This window comes from Numida meleagris, chromosome 8 (genome assembly GCF_002078875.1).
Source record: "Numida meleagris isolate 19003 breed g44 Domestic line chromosome 8, NumMel1.0, whole genome shotgun sequence".
In the NCBI taxonomy this organism is placed as follows: domain Eukaryota; kingdom Metazoa; phylum Chordata; class Aves; order Galliformes; family Numididae; genus Numida; species Numida meleagris.
The window spans coordinates 4391102-4411890 of NC_034416.1; the positions used below are offsets into that span (position 1 = coordinate 4391102).

At 48.7% G+C, this 20789-nt stretch overlaps 1 protein-coding gene across 2 annotated transcripts; it reads left to right on the forward strand.

Moving 5' to 3' along the window:
• On the forward strand, nucleotides 1242–20500 carry VGLL1 (vestigial like family member 1). Of its 2 annotated transcripts, XM_021406208.1 has the most exons (7): nucleotides 1242–2717; nucleotides 3206–3241; nucleotides 4436–4665; nucleotides 5245–5661; nucleotides 7284–7343; nucleotides 8038–13923; nucleotides 14262–20500. In XM_021406208.1, exons 3-6 carry the CDS (start codon nucleotides 4455–4457, stop codon nucleotides 8076–8078), a joined length of 729 nt encoding a protein of 242 aa, XP_021261883.1. In that variant the 5' UTR covers nucleotides 1242–2717; nucleotides 3206–3241; nucleotides 4436–4454; the 3' UTR covers nucleotides 8079–13923; nucleotides 14262–20500. The 2 variants fall into 2 exon arrangements, with proteins under 2 accessions (XP_021261883.1, XP_021261884.1); XM_021406209.1 differs by lacking the exon at nucleotides 3206–3241.

Sequence of the window (20789 nt, forward strand, 5' to 3'; positions counted from 1 at the left end):
TAGGTGATCACTTCCTTAACCATGTAATAGCAAATCGATGGCTTAGCTAGGAGATATATCAGTAGTTTGCTTTGCAGTCAAATGCTATGTAGTGGTTTGCTGTCAAGGTAATTGTACAGAATTATCGGCGTCCGTCAGAGATGACACGCTTCGAGGAGCGTGGCCAGGGTGGACATCTGGGAACAAGAAGCCCAAGCAGAACAGGCGTGTTAAGTTGCAGCAGGTCCTGGAATGTTCATACACAGCTGGAAAGAGTGAGTTAGTTTCATTTTGCATCAAAATGTGTATCTGTTTCTCCTGCTGACTTTTTTTATTACTTTTTTTTTTAATTGAATTTCAGTCCCTCGTACAACTCGTGCTTTGTATAAGGATTGCAATTCACTTAAAATCATGAGTATGTTAAATGCAGTGCATTTTAGCTAAGACATGTCCTAGACATTGCTAAGGTTAATCTGTTCATAATTTCAAATATTTAGCTTAATTCACTTAAGAAAACTCAAAAGTATCAGATACTTCACAGAAACCCAGATTTGCCTTAAACTTCCCAGTAAAAATCAATGTCAGTAGCTTGAATTCTGTGTAATTAAACCAAACTTCAACAATAAAACAACCCACGAAACATACCTACAGGTTTTAATTGGATTTTAAAACTTAAATTTTATCTGAATTTGAGAAAACATGCAGCAGTATAACGATGTAAGTTGTGCACTTGTATTGATTTGGCTTGTGTGTTTTTCAGTGCTCATTATACAGGCCTTGAAGTCTCACTGTCACGATACTCTGAAAGTTCTGTAAAATATTGATGAAGTATAAATTCTTTTTGCAGCAATTTTTTTTTTTTTTCGCTCCTTCTGTAATATTAAAGTAAATTGTTAGATTAAACTTTTTGGTAAGCTGACTTGGAGTTTTCCTGTGAGGCTTTTTTTATTTGGTAAGTTTAAAGTGATCGTTTTCAGTTATCTTTTAGAAAATAAACACTTCCAAATCTTATATTTGAATAACTGCTCCACCTGTGGCAGCGTCTGCTAATCCCTTGGTTTGTCTTCGCTTTTGTTTCTTAAGGGGGTTGTGTTTTATACTACCTTTTTAATAAACAAACTCATGAACAAAAAGTCTTTTTTATGAGTTTGGAGAGGATGGCTTTGTCTCTTCCCCCCCACTCCCCCCAGTAAAAAAGTCCCATGGCATTTGTTGGGCACTGGTTGCAGTTCATGTTGCTGGAGCTGTTAGTGTTTAACCTGGGATAGGTTTTTTGCTCTGTGCCTGTGGGCTTTGGCTCAGTGCATTATGTTTCTCGCATGAAGGCGGAAGGAGCAGGAGGACTCGCTGCGGAAACCATTGGTTATAACTGAGATGGAATGATGGGTGGGAGTGGGAGGTACTGGACTTGTGTGTCTTGGGTTTTTTTTTGTTTGTTTGTTTTTTTTAGGATAACAAGAATTAAACTTTTGATTCTCACAATTGAGAATTATTTTGTTTAAAAACTCTGGACATTTTGAATGCTAAACCAAAAAGCATTGGGAAACGTATTGTCTCAATTCTCAAATCCAAGGAACAGGAATGGCAATCCCATTTCTGCCTGATGTTCCTCAGGGTGCTCACCGAGTGGCTTTACACTGATGCCATCTGACAACGGTGTGAGTCCTTTAACTGCAAACCTGAGGGGAAATTCACGATCAACGTCTTGAAAAGCTTTAGCAGAAGAAATCTGGGCTGTAAAACTGAGTTTAGGAAGAGGGATCCAGGAGTGATTCAGACACGGAGGGCGCTGGCCCTGCTGAAACACTGGAAATCCAGCCTGTCACGCTGTTAAAACTTGTTTATGCGAAGGCTGTGCTGACCACAAGACTGAGCACAGCCCTGGGAAATCGTACGGGCTGATAGTTGTTCTGGGAGATGGCACAGAAACGGGTTTGTACGTATTTGTGCTGAGGGAGCTGTATGGTGCTGCGCTGCCTCCTGCCTGGCTGAATGGACAAGCTCTTAAGCCTCTGACGAAAGGATGTAAGGTTTTGTCACCTCTTTGGTGACTAGTTAGCTGGAACTAGTATATTTGACTGTAATTTAGCATTTCTGGAGTGACTACAGTTTGGTAATTCTGGTAAACTTACAAAAGAAAAAAAAAACCCAAACCCGTTTGTTTCTCACATTTACAGAATAACCATGTTTTTATTTTCTGATGATTCCTATAGTCATTTAAACAGATCCAGGAGGAAAAAAAATCCGGTTATCCAGTTTCTCCGGGATGCTGATGGATGGCCTCTTCCTCCTTGCAGTCTGAACAGGAAGGTCCTTTCTGACCCTGGCCAAGGAAGCAGGTTGGCTCTTGGCTGTAACTTGTTCATCGCTTTATTCTCATCTCCTCCGAAGCCCAGACACTGTCCTCTTGATCGTGTACACATTGTCATTTAAAAAAAAAAAAAAAAAGAAAGAAAGAAACCTATTTACAATCCTATTTTCCTCATTCCTGAAACCTCCTAACCCGGTTGACTTGTCGGAGTGCATTTCATGCATTCTTAGTAGATAGGCTGAAGGAAACGCCTAGTTCAGTCACAGCTAGAGGCTAGAAAGCGTGCGGGGAGTTCATGAACGCCGCTCGTCTCCTGCAGTCACCACGGCGTGCGTGTAGGTGGCCGGGGAAGGATCGCACGCTGCTGGGTGCAGTATGACCGCCCCGCATCTTGCCAGTGTGCCACAGCTCGTGACAGTGAGTTGAGGTAGGAGAATTTAATTATTTCAATGTATCTTTGCTGCCTTTCTCAAGTGCTGCTTTATTTGAAAGCTACTTAGTGAAGGATGATGCCTGCTTGCCGGGTTATTGCTCAACGCTTGGGAAGTAGGAAATCTTTGGGGTTTTATTTTTAAGACTGGTTTAGGTGGCGTGAAATAGAGAATAAAGAGTTCTCTATCTAAAGCCACAGGGATGGGAAATCAATAGTACAAGCAAGGGCTGGAAATGTGAAAAACAAAGTTGTCAACCTGCGGTGAGCAGTCAACAACCACATCTCTTAAGCCTGTTTTCTCTGTGTCCTTGTCTACTGAAGGGCAAATAACCTGGACAATTACCTTCACTGTTGTGCCGTAATCCACCCATTCTGAGAGCAACATAGGGTTGGCTGAGTCTGTTTCATCCCTGCTGTATTTTGACAGCACTTTGTGGCAGGCAGATTGGAAGGATTTCTGCCTTTTTTTTTTTTTTTTTCAGACTTCTTGCTTTGGAAGACGAGAGTGGGAAGTTCAGGTAACTAGTATACCTGGGTTATATCCAGCTCTCTTCTGACTACTTGTTGGAAAGCACAAGAGGTTTTCAAGGTGGTACTAGGGGACACGGTTTAGTGGGGAGTTATTGATGGTAGGTGGATGGTTGGACTAGATCTTCTTGGAGGTCTTTTCCAACCTTGGTAATCCTATGATTAAGGGGAATGAGAAATGAATTGATGTTCTGGCTTTAAAAGCCTACCGTTTTTCTAGCATTGTAACTGTACTGCTGTCAGAATTCACAGAAGCGTAAGCTGCTACGCACCAATAAACAGTGCTAAAGGAGCTTACAATTAACATCATGAGCCGGTTAACATGTTAATAAAGTGGTACAAAGACACAATGGCTGTCTTGCCATGAGCGAGAACAGGAGAAATGGTCCTCTGGGCCAGAGCTAATGCTTTTTAAATTGTATGTTGAAGGATGCATCACAGAGCAGCGTAGGAGGAACTGGTTTGGTGCTTGCTGCTGAGATCTTCTGATCTTTCTCGGTCCTTTCTCAGGCCGTATGGATGCTGATGACTTTGCCAAACTTTCACCATTCAGGTTGGAATTTTCCATGGCAAGCATTGGCCTCCAGATAAGCAATCAGAAAGTTTTGCAACCTAAATTGTGTATTGCTTTCTAGAACCAGGCTGGGGAAAAGTAATGTCCTTTTGCTTAAAGTTCTTCTAGTTGTTTGGCTTGCTCCCCTCATCTGCCTTGGGAAGGTAGCTGTAAACCTGGAGGAAGGTTTTTGGTTTCAACTTTGCTCCATTTGGGAAGATTTGGTCAATGGTAAAGTTCTGAAAGACCGGCATCCCAATCAGATGGCTGGGAGGGAGGTGGGGTTAGGATGTCCTTGCATTTCCAAACTGGTACCCAACCTGTGTGTCCCATCCTCACTGCTGTGTTCAGGTGGGAAAGAGCTTGGAGCTGGGGAAGAATGCAAGAGGGCACAGTAGTAGAAATCTGAAAATGAGAGCTGAGGAGCTCTGGGGTTTGATTGTGAATCAATAGTTGATGAGAGGGGATTAGAGCTAGAAGATGACTGGAAGGAGCTGAAACCCGGATAAAGAATCTCTTCTCATTGGCAATGATTCCTCTGGCACCACTAGTTTCAGGAAGGCAGGCTCACCGCTGGCTGTGCCATTTAAGTTGAAGACTTCTTCCTGTACCGATCTGTTTCTTTTGGCAGGGGCTGCTGGTTATTGAAAATGGAGGAAACAAGGAAGCTTTCTCCAAAGCCGTGTAAAAGCAAAGAACCCGTGAAAACAGAATGGGGGGCTCAGAGTGTCGTCTTTACGTATTTTCAAGGCGATATTAACAGCGTGGTGGATGAACATTTCTCTAGAGCTCTGAGCAATGCCAGGAACCCTCAAGACCTGAGCACAAAGCACAAGAGCGAGGCTGTCGTCCTGAAGCACGGTGAGCCGGGTGGTGAGCTTTTGCTAGGAAATACAAGATGAAACCTGCTGTGTTTTCTTACGTAGACCTATACAGCCTTGTTTACAAATAGAGTTTGGAACTACATGCAAACAAAGCAGCAAAATCACGCTTGCAGAGCCCTGATTTATGTCACTGGGACATCCATGGTAAATGCCTGTTTGCTGGGCTGCTTCCCAAACTCTGCATGGCTCCATTGGCAGGACCGGGTCCTCATTTTCCAGCCAAGAGCCTCCACCACAGTCAGGTGCATTGAATGCATTATGTCTTAATTAGTTGTCTTTCCAAAGAGCTATTTGTCTAAGCTTGCAAATGCTAAAACTCTGCCTATGCCTGTGAGGAGTGGAGGGGAAAGCATTGGTGGTGTCAATTTAGCTGCTTTTAGTATGAATTTATCATTGATTTTAAGATAAGCGACACTAAAGTGAATATATGTTTCTGTACAAATGAATGTGCAATACTGTAGTGTTCCCTTAAAAATGCACTGGAATTTGCCTTGAGGGTGGGGGAGAAGATGAGAATTGATGGGACTTCAGATGTTTTCTTTCTCTCTTTGAGCAGATAGCATGTCTCCTCACCAGTGGAATTTCTCCTCACATTGCTCCAAACCATATCCATCATCTTCCTCTACCAGCATGTCAAACTCCACTCTGAATTTCCCTGCTGCTGCTATGGCGGGGCAGTACCAGCCAGCAGCTCTGCGCACTCACCCAGCACCACCCGCAGACCTCTGGCCCTTCCCTTCCCTCAGCACTCCCAGTCTCCCCAGCCCGGTGTATCATCACACCATGCCCGACCTGCACGTGGTGGATGAACCCATCTCCGACAGGAAATACGGTTCCCTTCTTGATCTTCTGCAACAGGAACGGTGCCTGATGTCCATGCAGGAATGTGCTGTGAAGCAACACTCAGGTTCTGCTTGTATGACTGGACCTGCTAGATTACAAAATATAAGCCAAAGTTCAGTTCCTGGGGGAGGTAAGGAAATACTGTCACTTTATTCTTTGATGGCATCTCGCAGGAGGAGACAAAATGGTAGAGTCTGTCCCAAGTGTGCTAGAATCTGAGCCACCTTCAGCCCAGCTCATAGAAATGGTTTTCAGCAGATATCCAGTTCTGAGTGCTGGAATACTCAGGATTGATCAAGAACAACCATGCATTTCCCACTTGCACCCTTTTTTTTTTGTTTTTAAACATTCTGGCTTGCTTTAAGGAGTCATTTGAAGTGAATTTCAAATACATCCATGCGCTACCAAGACCTCTAGCCTATGGGTAGCAGGATGGTGGCACCAGCACTCCCACTTATGACCGAAAAAGGGACACCCAGGTAAGAGCCTTGAGCTGCCAATCCAGCTGTTTAGGGCACTGATGATGCTGTGAACCCAAGATGTGAAGCTGCAGCCCTTATCAGGAAGGCCAGGGGTTCTCTCCCTGCCCAGCTGTGGTCAGTACCTGGTGGATGTGGGCAGAGGGCTGGTGGCCAGCCTTGCCTTGCCCCATGGCTAATTGCTGTCCTTGCCCTGTGTGTCAGAGGTTGTGACTTCTCTCTGCAGTGCATTCCCCAGCCCTAATGCAGTTCACGCAGGAGCTGTGAAGACAGTGCTTTCTGCCTTTGGGAGGCTGTCAGTGACCAGGCTCCTGCCCATTGCCCAGGTGCCCTGCGAGGTCCCTGTGCATCACCCTGCCGGCCATTCCCGGTTGGCAGCTCGGTGCTGGCCTCCAAGAAAAAGAGTTATGAAATTGCTGAGGGAGTCTGCTGGAGACACACAGCGTGTCCTACCTGGAGCTTACTTATTCCTAAGGCCTCCCTGCCCATGCGTGGAAAGGGGAGAGTCTCCAGCTGGATCACAGGTTTTCTGTTCATGGTACATACCTAGCTAGGTTTAGCTGAACCTGTGTTTGAGGCTGTTGGATGATAGCTGAATTGCTTTAAGGACGCTGAGATTTAGGATTCAATTTCAGAACAGAGCTAGGTACCCTCTTCCCCCCAGGGGGCAATGTGAGCCCGAGGAGGCTTGGCAGCCCACGACACCAATTCCTCCGAAACACAAAGATGTTGCATGTAACCAATGTGGGGATCAAACAAGGGGAGATGGTGCTGATTGTAGCGGACTTCAGTTCAAAATTTCAGGACGGAATTGAGTGGAAATCAAAAAGAAAGATAACAAAGCAGCCCAGTGTTCCCCAACCATCTTCACTGCAAGCATTTTCTTTCAGACCTTTCTGAACATTTGGGGAGCCTCACAACACCACGTGTGTAACACTGTACATCTGCTTATTGAGCAACCCCAAAAAACCCAAACAGATTAGGGCCTGGCCATGCCTTTGGCAAGCCCCTGGGATGTATGCATCCAGTCTGAGTGCCAGAGTCCCTGTTTCTTGGCTCTGCTCAATACGCTCCTCATTGTGCTGTGTCATGTTTAAGAACAGCTGATATTTATATTTATGGAAGTGTATATTGCTGTGCCAGACAGCACAGAGCTCCCCAGCACCTGTGCTATAGGCTGGGCTGCAAAAGCACAAGGTTTCTTTAGGAACTGCTGCCTACTTGTAGCTCTGTGCCGAATCTCTGCTCATCTCCAGTATTTTCCTTTTTTAAGAGAGGAAAGCCAGCTCTTACCAAGGCTCAGAGAACCCCAGTGCAAGCCATGCCACTGCAGGTGAGTAATGAAACAAGCAGGTTTGGAACAAATTCATGCTTGCCTATAGAGGACAGCTGCCTTTCTTAGGCACAAGGAATGAAATCGTTTTTTGCTTGCTTCCAGACTGCATTTCAAAAGTTTGTTTTTCTCCCCAGAAATGCACGCTGCCATCCCGTAACTGGAGAGAGGGAAAACATTTTGTTAAAGTGAGACGTGATTTTTCTAACTCCATCTACTCCCATTTCTGCTGTTGCAGCATGGGCCTGCCACCTCCCAGCCCACCCAAAGTGGCACTGCCCCTGCCTGCTTGTGCCCCTTTCACCAACAAACCCACCGCGCTGCTGGGGGCGTTGTTTGTGGCACTGAGGGACGTGGTTTAGTGGACATGGTGATGATGGGTTGATGGTTGGACTTGTTGAATCGTAGTGGTCTTTTCCAACCTTGATGATTCCACAAAATCACTCCCAAAGCATTCAGGCTCCTGCATTTTTCTTGGTCTCCGGAGCTGTGCCCTGTGCCTGGGAGGTTACCCCGATGCTGGTTCTTAGCTGTGCAATGTTTTGGGGAGAGCTCGGATGGGTCATTCTGGTTATTCTCGTAAGGGCCCTCTTGCATCAGAGAAGACCCAAAGGTGCAATTTTGTTTGCACAACATGAGAGGGGACTGAACGGAGCGTGCTGTTTGACAGTCCTGTTAATGCCGTGTCTTTCAGGTATTCAGATTCACGACAGAAGACGGGATTTGTACTTTTAGCCATGGGACATTTCTACTTTATTCCAACCAAGTTCTTGCCATGAACTGTTACTATTTGTGACTGTGAATCAAGATGAAATGAGCTGCAGCAGTTCTCTGCTTTTTCTCTCAGATGGAAGAATACTGTTTACTATGTTAGGAATGAAAGATTGCTCTCTCTGTTCAGTAAATATTTCTAATAGTTGTGGTATCGAACCTGACGGACCGTGCTTGTTGTTAAGAAACATCATCTGCTTTATGGCTTTCCACACTTAACCCTCTTCAAAAGGACTTTTAGCACTTTTTAATCATTGCTGATAAAAAGCACAATTATATCATGGAGGGGTGCAATTAGCTGCAGCTGCTTATCTTGATTTGATATCTCCATAGTGTTGAAAATAGTTGTAGACTGTGGGCTCCCCTTGCAAAAAGCTTCAAGACAACCATGGGCCAGAAAAGCACTGTTTCATCTTTTTTTTTTTCCTACATACTGCAATGTGTGGCCCGTTACAGCACTGGGGCTGATATAACTCACTTTAGTTCAGCAGCTGTAGCTGTTTATGGTGCTGGTTAAAAAGGAAAATAAGAAAACCCCACTCTGTATAATACAAGCATACTGTAGCATATAGAAGAGCTGGCTTGTACATGAAAATGCATGCAAGAGGAACCATGTTAACTATGCGAATAAAAGGCAGGCCAGCACCATACTCATGTCCTAAAATCCCTCTTGGTTTTGATTTTTCTACAGAATTGCTTTTCTTCTCTTCTAGCTTGAGTACCTCTCTGCTTAGTTTTCTTCTCCTGTTGTGCTGACCATTTCCTGAATGCTAAGGCTATCTGGTAAAATAATCTGACTTCCTCTGTGAGCCACAGCAAAGATTTCTGTGCTGCGTTCCCTCCGTCCCCTCACCGACTTGTGCTGTAATTCCAGTGAAATTATTGCTTTCAAACATTTGTCTCCTTCTGCCATTCCTCCTAAAAGAAAATGAATTATCCCTGAGGTCTGGAAAGACATAAAAGAGCATACTGAAATGCTTTTAAAGTTTTCTTGGAACAACTTAGTCCTGTGCATGTCACAGCTAGCACTATTTGAACTGACTTGAAGTCTGTTCCTAGCGAAGCGAGCAAGTCACAGTGGTGGGGGGAGATTTTCAAATGCAAGGATGCGAGGTGTCGGTGGCTCCCCTTGACATGGGAATGCTTCGATCCGTCGCTGCAAGGCGTGGTGATGCCACGTCCCCATTGTGCCACCGTGCAGCAGGTCTGGCAAACAGGAGAACCGCCTGGACAGACCACTGAGAGCCTCTCGTACGTGTAATTTCTTCCTCTAGAACTGTTTGTGCAGAGCAGAGTGGTTCTTGCTTTTCCGCTTGCATCCTTGGTGCTGCCGTTGTGCTCGATGCCAGCAGCTCGATCCCATTCCGTACGCGCGCTCTTCTGCTCAGGACTTGGCAAACAGCGTTGTGCATTCAGCAGTGGCCATCTGCTGCTTCCCACGTTTATTTTCAGTTCCCACTCTGAATGCAGCAGTCACAGTGGTGACGGGAGGAGAAGGGATGCACGGGCTGTGCCCATCTTCCTCCTCCCTGAGCTCTCAATGCTGCAGTGACCGCTCCAAGGGACGGAGGGGACGTTTCCTGGTAACTCCCAGAGCTAGCTGCTTTCGTTATGTGCAAGTTCACAGCATTCTACTCCAGCCCAGAGTTATTTTCTCTGCACAGGTGGCTTTCTTCCCTTTCTTTCTTTTTCTGATGGGCAGAAGAGAAGTCAGCTGGGCGGAAAGAAATACTGAACCTCTTGCTCAGCCCATCTCAAGTTGCCCAGGGAGCTCTCCTCTGCGTTCTCATGCACCGTTATGCTTGGAGGGCTCCAGCAGAAAACTGGTGCACACTAGTGGTGTGAGTGGCTCTGCGGCTGGGGCCTGTTCTTTGTTTCAGTGTCATGCACTGTCAGAGGGCTGTGTCACCTCGTGGCAGCGCTGCTGTGCAGGCAGCTCGGCTGTGGTCGCATTGCCCCAATCCTGGTTGTGGTTTCTGTGCTGAAGAGGTGCACAGGTGATGGGGAGGCAGCAGCAGGGTCATAGTGTGGGGCTGCTGCTGGGGCTTCTGGGTGGCCGCTGTGGAGTAGAGCTGGCTGAGATGGGGTGGTCCATGGCACACATGGAGCCCCACGTCCCCTCCAAGCCACGTGATGGTGACCAGCATGCTCCATAGCATGGATTAGCAGCAGAGCTCTCCCAAAATATTTGGGCTGTCCCTATGTGTTGGTCTGCACCACTCCATGGGTATTCCAGATCCCACAAGGTGGGGGAAGCGGTGCAGACTCACCCAGGCTGCATCTACCTGCAGAAGAGCTCCAGCTCATGCTCATATCAGTGCTCAAAGGGTAATAGCATCCTGTGCTCCTGCATCCTCAGCATGGGATGTGCAGCTCTGGGTTTGAGCCTGAGCAGAGCGAGCTGTGTTTTCCCCATCTCCTTGTGCACCTGGGAAGTGTTGAGTGATAGACAGAGCAAGATCAACAGGGTCAAGCTGTGCTTCATACATTTCCTATGGACAGACTGCCTTTCTACCTGAGGTAGGGATAGCATAACACCTCTCACAGTTAAAATCAAAAGTTTCTATGCTTAACGTTACGAATTACCTCCTTTAGCTCACAAGGCCATGCATTTACAAAAAAGAGAAAAGTCACTTTAAGTAAATCCCTCTGCCAGCTGGGAAAACAAATTGAGCGGATGGAAGGAGACTGCATGTACTGAACGCCCAACAGGGATCTCGTGTGACTGAGCACAGCCTACAGCAATCCCAAGCTGCCTGCCTGTCCTACACTGCCTCTGTTCTATGTGAGGAGCAGGCCACCACTCAGCCCGGAGCCTGCACCACTACACTGTGTTTCTGCAGAGGGGTTTTCTGTCAGTAACTTCAGTCACTTCTTCCCTTTGTTTACCTGTTACTTGTTATTCCATCCCTTTGCCCTGCCTGTCTGAAGCTGATCTGGCCCCTGCTATTGGAGGCACTGTTGGAGGATGCAGGCCAGGGACAGCAGGTACTGCACTCAGATGTCTGCAGAGAAAAGCCAGGGCTAATGAACAATGACAGGCAATTGGAATACTCCTCCTACTGGACTTTTCAATACAGAAAGGGAGGGGTTAAAGGTAGATTAGGTCAATTTTAAGGAAATGCTCCTGACTTTAGTCAAGCTACCATGTAGCTGAGACATTTGAGCAGTGTTACACCATCAGTTCCTGCCACCGTGCGTTATTTCAGGCTGGATACTAGGAAGAATTTCTTCTCTGAAGGAGTGGCCAGGCACTGGCACAGGCTGCCCAAGGAGCTGGTGGGGTCACTGTCCCTGCAGGTGTTTAAGGGAAGGGTGGATGTGGCACTGAAGGATGTGGTTTAGTGGGCAATACTGGTGGTAGGAGGATGGTTGGACGAGATGATCTTTGTGTTTTTTTTCCAACCTTAATGATTCTATGATTTCTTGATGCTGGCTCAGCTCAGTGCTTTAGGAAAAGCATCGAAATATACCTTTCCCTGTCTCAGGTCTCAGAGGTAGGTGCTGACCATGCATGTGCTAAGGGCAGCCGGGCATGACTTTGCTCATGAACCACAAAGGTCCTCACTTGATCCATGGCATCAAGGAACGTGGGGAGTGATTTGTGCTGAGCAGAAGGGCTGGGGCAGGAGGGGCAGGAGTTGTTCCCACTTGGCTCCACGCAGGTTCCAAGTGCCACTCATTGATCTTTACTTGCTGACGGAGCCTGAAACGATTGCCTAATGCATGTCCTGTGTGATTTGTTGCTCAGGCATGGATGCAAGCAGAGGTGCCCAGTCCATGGGTGAGCAGTTGCTGTACGCATGAGGGCAGGAAGCTTTGCTGGCTTTGCAGTGCACAGAGAGCGTCCCAGAAGTGCAGGCATCTGGTTTTGGGGCTGCCCTTTCTGTGGGGTGGGTATCCAGTGGTTTTTCAGCCTGGTTCCACCTTTCATGCTTATGAAGACAGCTACAAATCTCATCACATCCAGTGGTGCATTGCCAAGTTCAGCTGTGCCAGCGCTGCCCTTCCCTCTGACTTTGTTTGCGTCAATAGAGCAGAACTGTTGCACATCTCTGCAGACACAACCAAAGGGAAAATTGATGCATCTCGTCAGTCTGGCTCAACTTGAGAGTTTCAGGGATTGTGTTCTGGATCTTTTTTAGCAATCTTGAAAAGAGGGAGTGAAATCTGTAATTAAATCAATACATATGTAAACGAGCATCTGCCATAGAACTGGTTTAACTTCTTTGTGTTAAACACGTATTTCTGTTGATGCGTTATTTGTGACATATTCTTTGTACGTAAGGGTGTTATTAAATTGGAATTTGGCTTGATTTAAGCAATTAAATGAGTCAAACTGCACAGTTTCCCTTGTCTATGCATTTGAACAATTTTTTTAAACTGTTATGTTGGCTCTTGATGTGCATTCTCAAGACTGCTCTCAGTTGACAGCTACTTTCATGATTATTTAGCAGTAGGTTTGGGCAAATCGTGCAGCCGATAAGCTGAAATATATGATAACCCAGCTTTTCACTGGGGTCGATGTAAATCTAAGAGCCCTTCTCTCAGGGCTGTGATTGAGTTTGGTCCATTGCTGTGTGTCCCCGGGAGCCCTTCCTCTGAATCCTCAGCCAACGCAACGGTGTCATTGACTCCGCTCTGTGTCTTTGGTGGCTCTAACACAAGTGGCTCTGTTTCAATCATCTGGCACACAGTAGAACTCCCGGGAGCAGACAGGCATTATGGCATGAAAGAAGATGTTGTTCTTTCCCATGTAGGAAACGAGCCTGGTCTCGCATTTCCTGAGTGCTCAACGCTGCCATTTACTTCAGGGATCAACGTGATTCATTATTCCTTGTTTCTCTACAGGGTCCGATTCAGAGCTTGGAGCTACACTCAGCGCAGCAGGGGTCACTGCTGGCTGCCTGAGCATGTGGGATCTCTGCGTGGTGGTGGGTCAGCAGTGCTCTGCACACCTGAGGACATGCAATGTGCTGGCACAGGTGTGTTCTGCTTGGCCACTGGGCTGTGGGTGAGTGCTCCATGCTGCCGATGGCCGAGGTGGATGCGGAAGACCCATGAACAAGAAATGGCTAGAGGCAAGGAATGCAAATCCTGTCCTTTTGCCTGATAATAAAACAAGGTATTTGGAAAAGCATACTGCAAAGCTCAGTGGAAGAGAGAGAATGCAAAGTTCGTGCATGCTGCAAGTGCCTACAGGTGCCTTAGTTCTTAAAAGAAGGCAACAACAACAGGGCTTGGTGTTCACCGAGGCAGTGCACTGGGCTGATGTGTGCAACATTCATTAATTTTGTATGCTAATATCCCCAGAACAGCTATGTAACTTCAAGAGTATTTCATTTCTCATGCAGAACTCTGGCCTCTTTCCTACCTGAGGCACCGTTTTATGATTGAACCACCGGTGCCTTTCCACCCAGCAGGAGCTGCAACGTCACAAAGCATTGTAGCAGAGCCATAGAGAAGACTCTGCAAGGAGGGGTGGGCACGGCCATGCCTGGGCCAAGGGCTTGCAAGTTGTGCATCTTTCTGAGTCCTTATGCACAGCGAGAGAGAGATTTCTCAGGATTTTTTGGAAATTTGCCCAGCAGGAGAAGTGGCTTCAAACCTCGGTGGTCTTATCTATCTTCTGACTTGGGAAGGTGTCATTGCACCATGACCAGACCCAGCATGGCTCCGTGGTGTGTGTGCCCGGAGGGGCTTTGCCTCACACAGCTCAGTGTACACGCAGCCTTGGCCATGACCATCCTTTGTAGGTAGAGGTCTCCAGCTCCCGTGGCCAAGACTGCTCACACGCCAGTGCTTCCAGGTGGGTTTGCACACCCTGTGTCTCAGGGAATCCTGAAGCTTGCTCCTTATCTCAGCTTCATTTCTATGGGGTTTTAATAGAAGTTACAATAGCGGGATTGTAGAGGAGAGAGACAATATCATGTACGCATCGTGTGGTCTCCATGGCTACCCAGGCTCACATCTGCCAGAGCCATGTGCAGTACTGCAACCAAAGAGAACCTGGAGTACCTTGCCTGGAATTGGGTGGGACAGCGTTTGGCAGCTCCTATCATGGGCTAAGAGGACATAGCTGTGTAGAAGAGCCTCCCATTGCCTGATGTTAATTCAGACATGGCCTTTCCCCTTTGCTCTTTGCAGGCACCCAGGACCTCCCGCTCCTTCCTCCCAGAGATGCCCATCTGTTCCTGCCATGCGGGGAGGGAACCTGGCTTCACGTCTCCTCCCTTTGAGCTGAGCTCCGTGAGGGAGGTGATGTACGAGTTGGTGGGCTTTTACCGAAAGCAATTTGAGCACTTGCAGGATTATCTGAAGACCAAGACTCTTTCTTAGAACCCTGAATCATGCACTTCTGCCCTCTAGAATGCACTCAGTGGTTTTTCTGGCAAAAACAGGCCAAGGAGTCACTTCCATCACTGAATTCTTCTGAGGCTCTTTGCAAAAGCAGCAGCCAGTGCTCGGAAAGCAAACCTGGTAAATATTAGAGGAAGGTTGTGTAATTGCCTGGCTTTGTGGTTCGTTTTAGCTTTGCATGGGTGGGCATTGTGGTGTGAACCTACTTTCAGTTCCATTGATGTGCTTGCCTTGCAAAACTAACAGAAAAACCCAAGCAGCCCCTTTCTGAAAATCCTGACGACCACTCCAGAGGCTGCATGCACTGCTGTTATTTCATGCACTGATAGAGGGAATGAGCGATGAGCATCAGTAAGAACACAAAGCACAACTCGTGGGAACATGGTTCTGCCCATCAGACACCCAAAGCGGAGGGGATGCTCCAGGCTGTGCTGTAGTCTGAGCATCTGCTGAGCTCAGTACTCATTTTCATGTGTGAGACAGCCTTTGTGGAAAGGATGCACAGCTCAGCGGGGTGCTCAGCGTCCTGCCTCTCTCCAGCAGCTAACAAAACTATCTGAAATGGCTTCTTGGTGACAGATGCGCTGGGCTCTAACGGAGATGTTGTGCCAGTGGGCAGGAGAGCTGGAGCTGCCAAGTAGCCTGCGGTCATTGACGCCTATGTTGGAAATGAAATATGCCCCTTAGGAAAATACTCCGTTTGTGGAACAGCATTTCCATGCAGCTACTGGGACCTCAGATTTGTCACCGTGTCCCCTGCTCACCAAGCGCACTCTGAGGGCACCAGGGACCCCACACCCTGCAGCAGTAGCAGCATCCCACTGCTGCATCGCCATGGCAATGTTCCCATCTGGTACCTCCCAAGCAGACTGTGGGGAGAATCTGTGCTTGGCCACCAAGGTGCAGGTTTGGTGTTTGTCATTGTGCTGGCACCATTTTCTTCCACAGAAGAACCCTCAGGTGACATCCTTGTCCTCGTGTCTCCCTCTGATCCCTTGTGCAGCAGTGGCCAAGGAAGGATGGATGGGGCAGGGAGGAGTCAGCAGATGGCAGAGTTGTTTTAGCATCAGCTCTCTGCCATGTTGTGCAGCTCGCAGGGATTTTATGCTGGATTTCTTAGCAAGATCTTGTCCCAGGGCTCAGAGCACTGCAGCGTGGCCTGGGAGCGAGCTGTGCCTGGGCTGAGCATGGCAGCTCTCAGTGGGAGCACACTGCCCACGAGCCCAGCTTGGAGCCTCGCTGCTGCCCCTGTGGGTTGCCGTCACAGCACCTATTGCACGCGATTCACAGTGATGCTGCCCAGCCTTTGTGTTGCTTTGTGAGAGTTTCTGGATTGGTTTTGTAGGCCTGAGCCATGTGTGTCTTGTCTGGGCGTTCAGTCCTAGCATTTGTTAGGGTGCATGGCAGTGTGTAGGTTTACACTCAGGTGCTGCCTTCTCTGTGGTTTGGTCCCTGTCTGGGACTTTTCTCCTTGTCTGCCCCTCTCTTGCAGGCTCGCTCTCACCAGCCCTTCGCCCCTCATTTCCAGGATTGTGACTCTCCTGGCCTCACCTCAGCTGTGGGGATCCCAGTGACCCAGGGGATCATGCCAGGACTGACCTCGTGCTTTTCTTTGCAAGCGTGGCCATGTCTCATAGAGCAGAGGTGCTGTGCATCCTTTGCTCCCACAGCAGATACTGCTTCTCCCACTGCCCAGCACTTCTAGGAGGACCCTCGGGCATGTGCTTGGCCATCCCATGGTGTCTAATTCTAATTTAATGCAAACAGAAACATTAATATCAAGATTGAGCAAGCTCTTTGGTCCCTGCTACCACCACTCGTAGCATGGGCAATTTCACCCCATGTGATAAGACAGAAGCACAGCGCAGTGCACCTTTGCTTTCCAGCTTTTGAACTGGTACAAACCATGCAGCCACATCCCTCCTCTCCTCTGAGCCTTTTGTTTTGCTCGCCAGCCCCACGCGGATGCAGGTATTGTTTCGGTACCGTCCCAGTCAGGGGAGCCGGGGGCGATGCACGGGCGATGCCGGGCCCCCCCCACCCACACCACAGCACTTTGCCGTGGGAGGTGGCCGCTGGATGCGGAACCTCCCGTGGGCTTTGCTCATCCCCATCATGTTTCGCTTCGGCTTTGATGGTCCCAGACCTGTGCACCCTGCGCTGGGCAGAGCTGCACCCCGGGGTGTGCTCCTGTCCTCCTTCTGCGGTGACTCACGGCTGTTTGGCAGCACGGGGCTGCAGCTCGCCCTGTGCCAGCCTCTATTTTTAGGAAGCTGGGAGAGGGAGGTGCAGCCTTCACAGCAAGAAGTTTCTAGTGCCTTTTGCGGTTTCACGGCTGCAGTGAGGCTTCGCATCAGCACTTTGGAGGCACGTTCCTTTAGTGGCTCTGAGCAGCTGAGCATCGCCGCCCAGAGGTGGTGTGTGCTGCCCAGATGTGCAGCCCAGATGTGGCGAGAGCCATGTGCCCTTTGGGGCCCTCTATCCCCCAGTGGGGCTAGTTCCTCTGCTTTTCCTGGCCCTTCACCCACCCCAATCCTGTTGGGATCACCAGCTTGGGGTGCACTCATGGGTGCAGCAGGGATGGATGGAGGGAAGGGGTACAGGAGATGGCATTCCTTGGAGCTGGGCAGCCCAGAGGGACAGCAGCACCCAGGGCCATCCCCTGCAGCTTTTCCCCTTGGCTCTTTGCTGCTCAGTGGGGTGGTGGACAAGGGAGAGATGTTTTCCTGCATGTCTGGGCATTGTCCCCCGGCCTTGTGGTGACACGTGGCTGCTCACATTATGCCTGCTGGAGCCTGGGGTGTTTTCTGACCCCCACAGGGGTCTCTCTGCAGGGGTGGGACACCATGAGAAACCAGGCTGAAGCCTGCTCTTGCCACCGTCTCTCACCATCTTGCTATGACTACTGCCACCGCCTCCTGCTCTTCTCTCCCACAGGAGATGTGACCATCACAAGTTGGACCTCTCCTCCTAACCCCAAGGCTGCTCTGCGTTCCGGAGCTTTCTCTAAGTCATACGAAGTTTAAAAAAAATGAACGGAAACTGTAATGTCACCTTTCCTTCTCCGGATGCTGGTGATATTTTCTGTGATGTTCTGGCTCTGTCTGTCTCCTCTCTCTCCTGTGACAGGTGTAATCCTGAAGATGTGAGATCTCGGGAGACCCAGGAAAAAAAAACCTAAAGAAATGATAAAACAAATGATGGAGAAGCTCAAAATTCTGGTCACGGTCAGAAGGACTAAATCAGTTTTTTTTCTCATAGGTTCCCTTCCGCATCCCTCCTACAGCATTGCAGGCGAACTCCTTTTGTGACTCAGAATAAAATCCTCTTTCTGAGTGTCTTGCTCTTAATGCTGCACGGCACCTGGCTTTTGTCAAGTGTAACGAGCTGGTGAGGTGAGCAGCAGGTTTTAAAGAACTAGTTGCATGAAACCGCAGCATGCACCCAAAAAATTCACTCTCTTGTCATCAGCTTTCACCATGCTGTGTTCAGAACTGCTCCCAGCCTTTGGCTTGCAACCGGATATTTTCTCGGTAAACAAAACCGAGTGCAGTGGAGACAATTTGCTGATCAGCGGAAATACTGCAACTAGGTCAATAGGAATGCAAGTGATGGATCACATTTTCCCATCGTCTCACTCAGCCTGGAGGAACTGTGCCCGTCAGCGTGTGCGAGCGGATGGGTATGGTTATGATCAAGGGGCAGGGGCTGATAGAAAACCCTGTTGGTTTCCCAGTGGTGAGATTGTCTCCAGGTGCAGGAGAACTTCATCTTCTCTGGGGGAATCCCGTGTAGGTAGGCATTGGGTCCTCCATCGCCCCTCTGGACCATGCCCCTCTGCTTACTCCCCCAAGTTCCTACAGCAGGAAGGGGCTAACAATGTGCAGCCACAAGACAACCTGGCCCTGGCAGGAAATGACATGGATTTTGAGGATTTTGAGCCTCTCACCCCATCCATGTGATGGAGAACCACTGCAGGACCTGGAGATGGGGCTGGAGGAGATGGTTGGGGCAGGGTTGCCAACACAACACAATGTTTTCCTGAAGAAGAGCGGCCAACCTGCCCTCCTAACAAGGTGTGCTGATGAATCTCTGCTGGGATCCCCATTGTCATATTTTCCACACCGCCTTTTTCGTCAGGGTGCCGGTGACTACTGAGGCTGTGTTTCCTGGTTTACAGAGCAAACCAGGGAGCCTCCATCAACATTTTGTGTTGAGGACCCCAAAGCGAAGCCTTTCCCCATCCTCACAGAGCTCCAGGTGCGTGCTGTGGGGCTGGGCTTTCCGGCATTACCTGCAGCTTTCTCTCATTTTGGTGAAATGGTGACAGGTGGCTGTCCAGAAACATGTCTGAAAAGGTTTCATCTGCCGGGGATGGCCAGGGCTCAGGAATAGCTGTGCAAAACCTCATTTGCTGCTCTCTGCATCACTCACTGCTGTGGTTTCACACTTGACTGCTTCTGGGTCCCGACAATGGGGATTCGGGGAAAGTTTTAAGTAACGACTTCTCACGTCGCTTTGTTTCTCATACGAAGGCTTCCTCCAAACATGAGTATTAAATTTGGAGGAAAGTCTGAAGAGCCTTGGAAAATGTTGGTGGTTGCCCTCTGGCCAAGGCATGGGGTGAGGACTTTGGGGAGTGGGCATTGATGGTTGCTGTGGCTCCCAGTGCCATGGGGTTTCCTTGGGGGCAGCTTCTTGACGGTGCAGTTGGCAGACCCTCCATGGCAGGGACAGTTCTGGAAGCTTGGTGTCAGCTCAGAGCCTTGCCAAGGACCAGGGCTAGTATTTCCAAAGATAATACCAATTTTAATGTAACAAGGAAGGAAAGCACTGGTGACAGTGCCCTCAAACTGCATGGGGGCTTCAGCCCCATCCCAAACAGGCTGTCCAGGAGAGTGGTGGAGTCACTATCCCTGGAGGTGTTCAAGAAACATGGAGATGTGTCACTGAGCGGCATGGTTAAGTGAGCCTGGTGGGGATGGGTTGATGGTTGGATTTGATGATCTTAGAGGTCTTTTCCAACCTTAATGATTCTGTGGCTCTATGATTCTATAATTCAGTGCTCCCCTTTGTGCAAGAAGGTGGTAGTGTCAGCATGGCAAGGGGGCACAGGACCCCAGAGATAAATCAGGCCATCAGCCACTGAATTGCTGCCAGCAAAGACCCTGAGATTGTCACACCTTTGTGATTTGGGTTATATTTGGCTTTAATTGGGTTATTTGGCTATATTTAGGAACACAGTGACCTGCCAAGGTCAAACACTGACTGGGTTGCAGAGATGTTTGTGCTTTGCTACCAGCGCTTGCATTTGCAGCTAAGAACACCCTAACCACACAGGACAGGATGCGAGAGAGTGGGTAGATAGCAAAAGCGAGTGCTGGAGCCCATCCTGCCGTGCTGTGCAGCCCCATGGCGCTGGGAGCCCTCCTCTGCTGTCACTGCAGGTGAACAGCCGTGCTCCGCACCACCTTGCCTCTGGCAGGATCCGTCTCTTTATTTGCTGCGTGCACATCTGATAAGAGCATTGCCTTCGGCTGTTACTTTCAAAACAACTTTGCATGATGGTTTGATCACCCCAGCCCCCTGTGCAGGCAGCCCAACTTCATCCTCTTTGCGCTAGCATGGAGCAAAGTCAGTCTGTGGCGGAGGTCTATGGTTGGTAGCAGTGCCTAGAGGCCCCGGCAGCCCTTTCCATGCTCAGATGTGTTAGTGTTAGCAGGGGCACAGTCTGAGGAAGCTTGTGCCTGTGGCTGCAGGGTGAGCACTTCACTGAAACAGTGGAGAAGCTGCTCAAAACATGTCTTTCCAAACCGATGGCCAAGCACCAAGACCCAAAATCCTGTGGTCCAGGAGCATGAAGCCATGCCCACACTGTGGTGCCAGTGCCCACAGAGATGTCCCTTTCCCCATCTTAATCCTACCCAAGGAGATTTCACCTATGGGGGGCACAAGGGAAAGACAGGAACCAGCACAACGCATCTGCTTCCCCTAGGTATTGCAAAATTGACCCTCTCACAAAGGAAACAGTAGAAAGCCTTTCTTCCCATTTCAAGAAACGAACGACTTCCAAAGAGCTTCCTAATGCCTGGCAGCCCCCCCCCACAATTCAGCGATACTGCCCATTGACTCATGGTCTACTTTGCTCTGAAGATGACTACTCATGAAGCATTCATCCACAATAGGAAAAAAAACAACACTGGGGCAAAACCAGGAGTGTTTCGAAGGCAGATATGAATATTCAGAATAAGAATTTGTACCTGCTTCTGGTAGGACGGTAGGAAAAAGTATGGAAGTGCACCAGAGAAGAAAGCC

Excerpts from the sequence above, each read along its gene's own strand:
- VGLL1 (XM_021406208.1), top strand. The coding sequence starts at position 4,455 with ATGGAGGAAACAAGGAAGCTTTCTCCAAAGCCGTGTAAAAGCAAAGAA. Across the intron at positions 4,666-5,244 it reads GGCTGTCGTCCTGAAGCACG|ATAGCATGTCTCCTCACCAG; the intron begins GTGAGCCGGGTG and ends CTCTTTGAGCAG. Across the intron at positions 7,344-8,037 it reads TGCAAGCCATGCCACTGCAG|GTATTCAGATTCACGACAGA; the intron begins GTGAGTAATGAA and ends CGTGTCTTTCAG.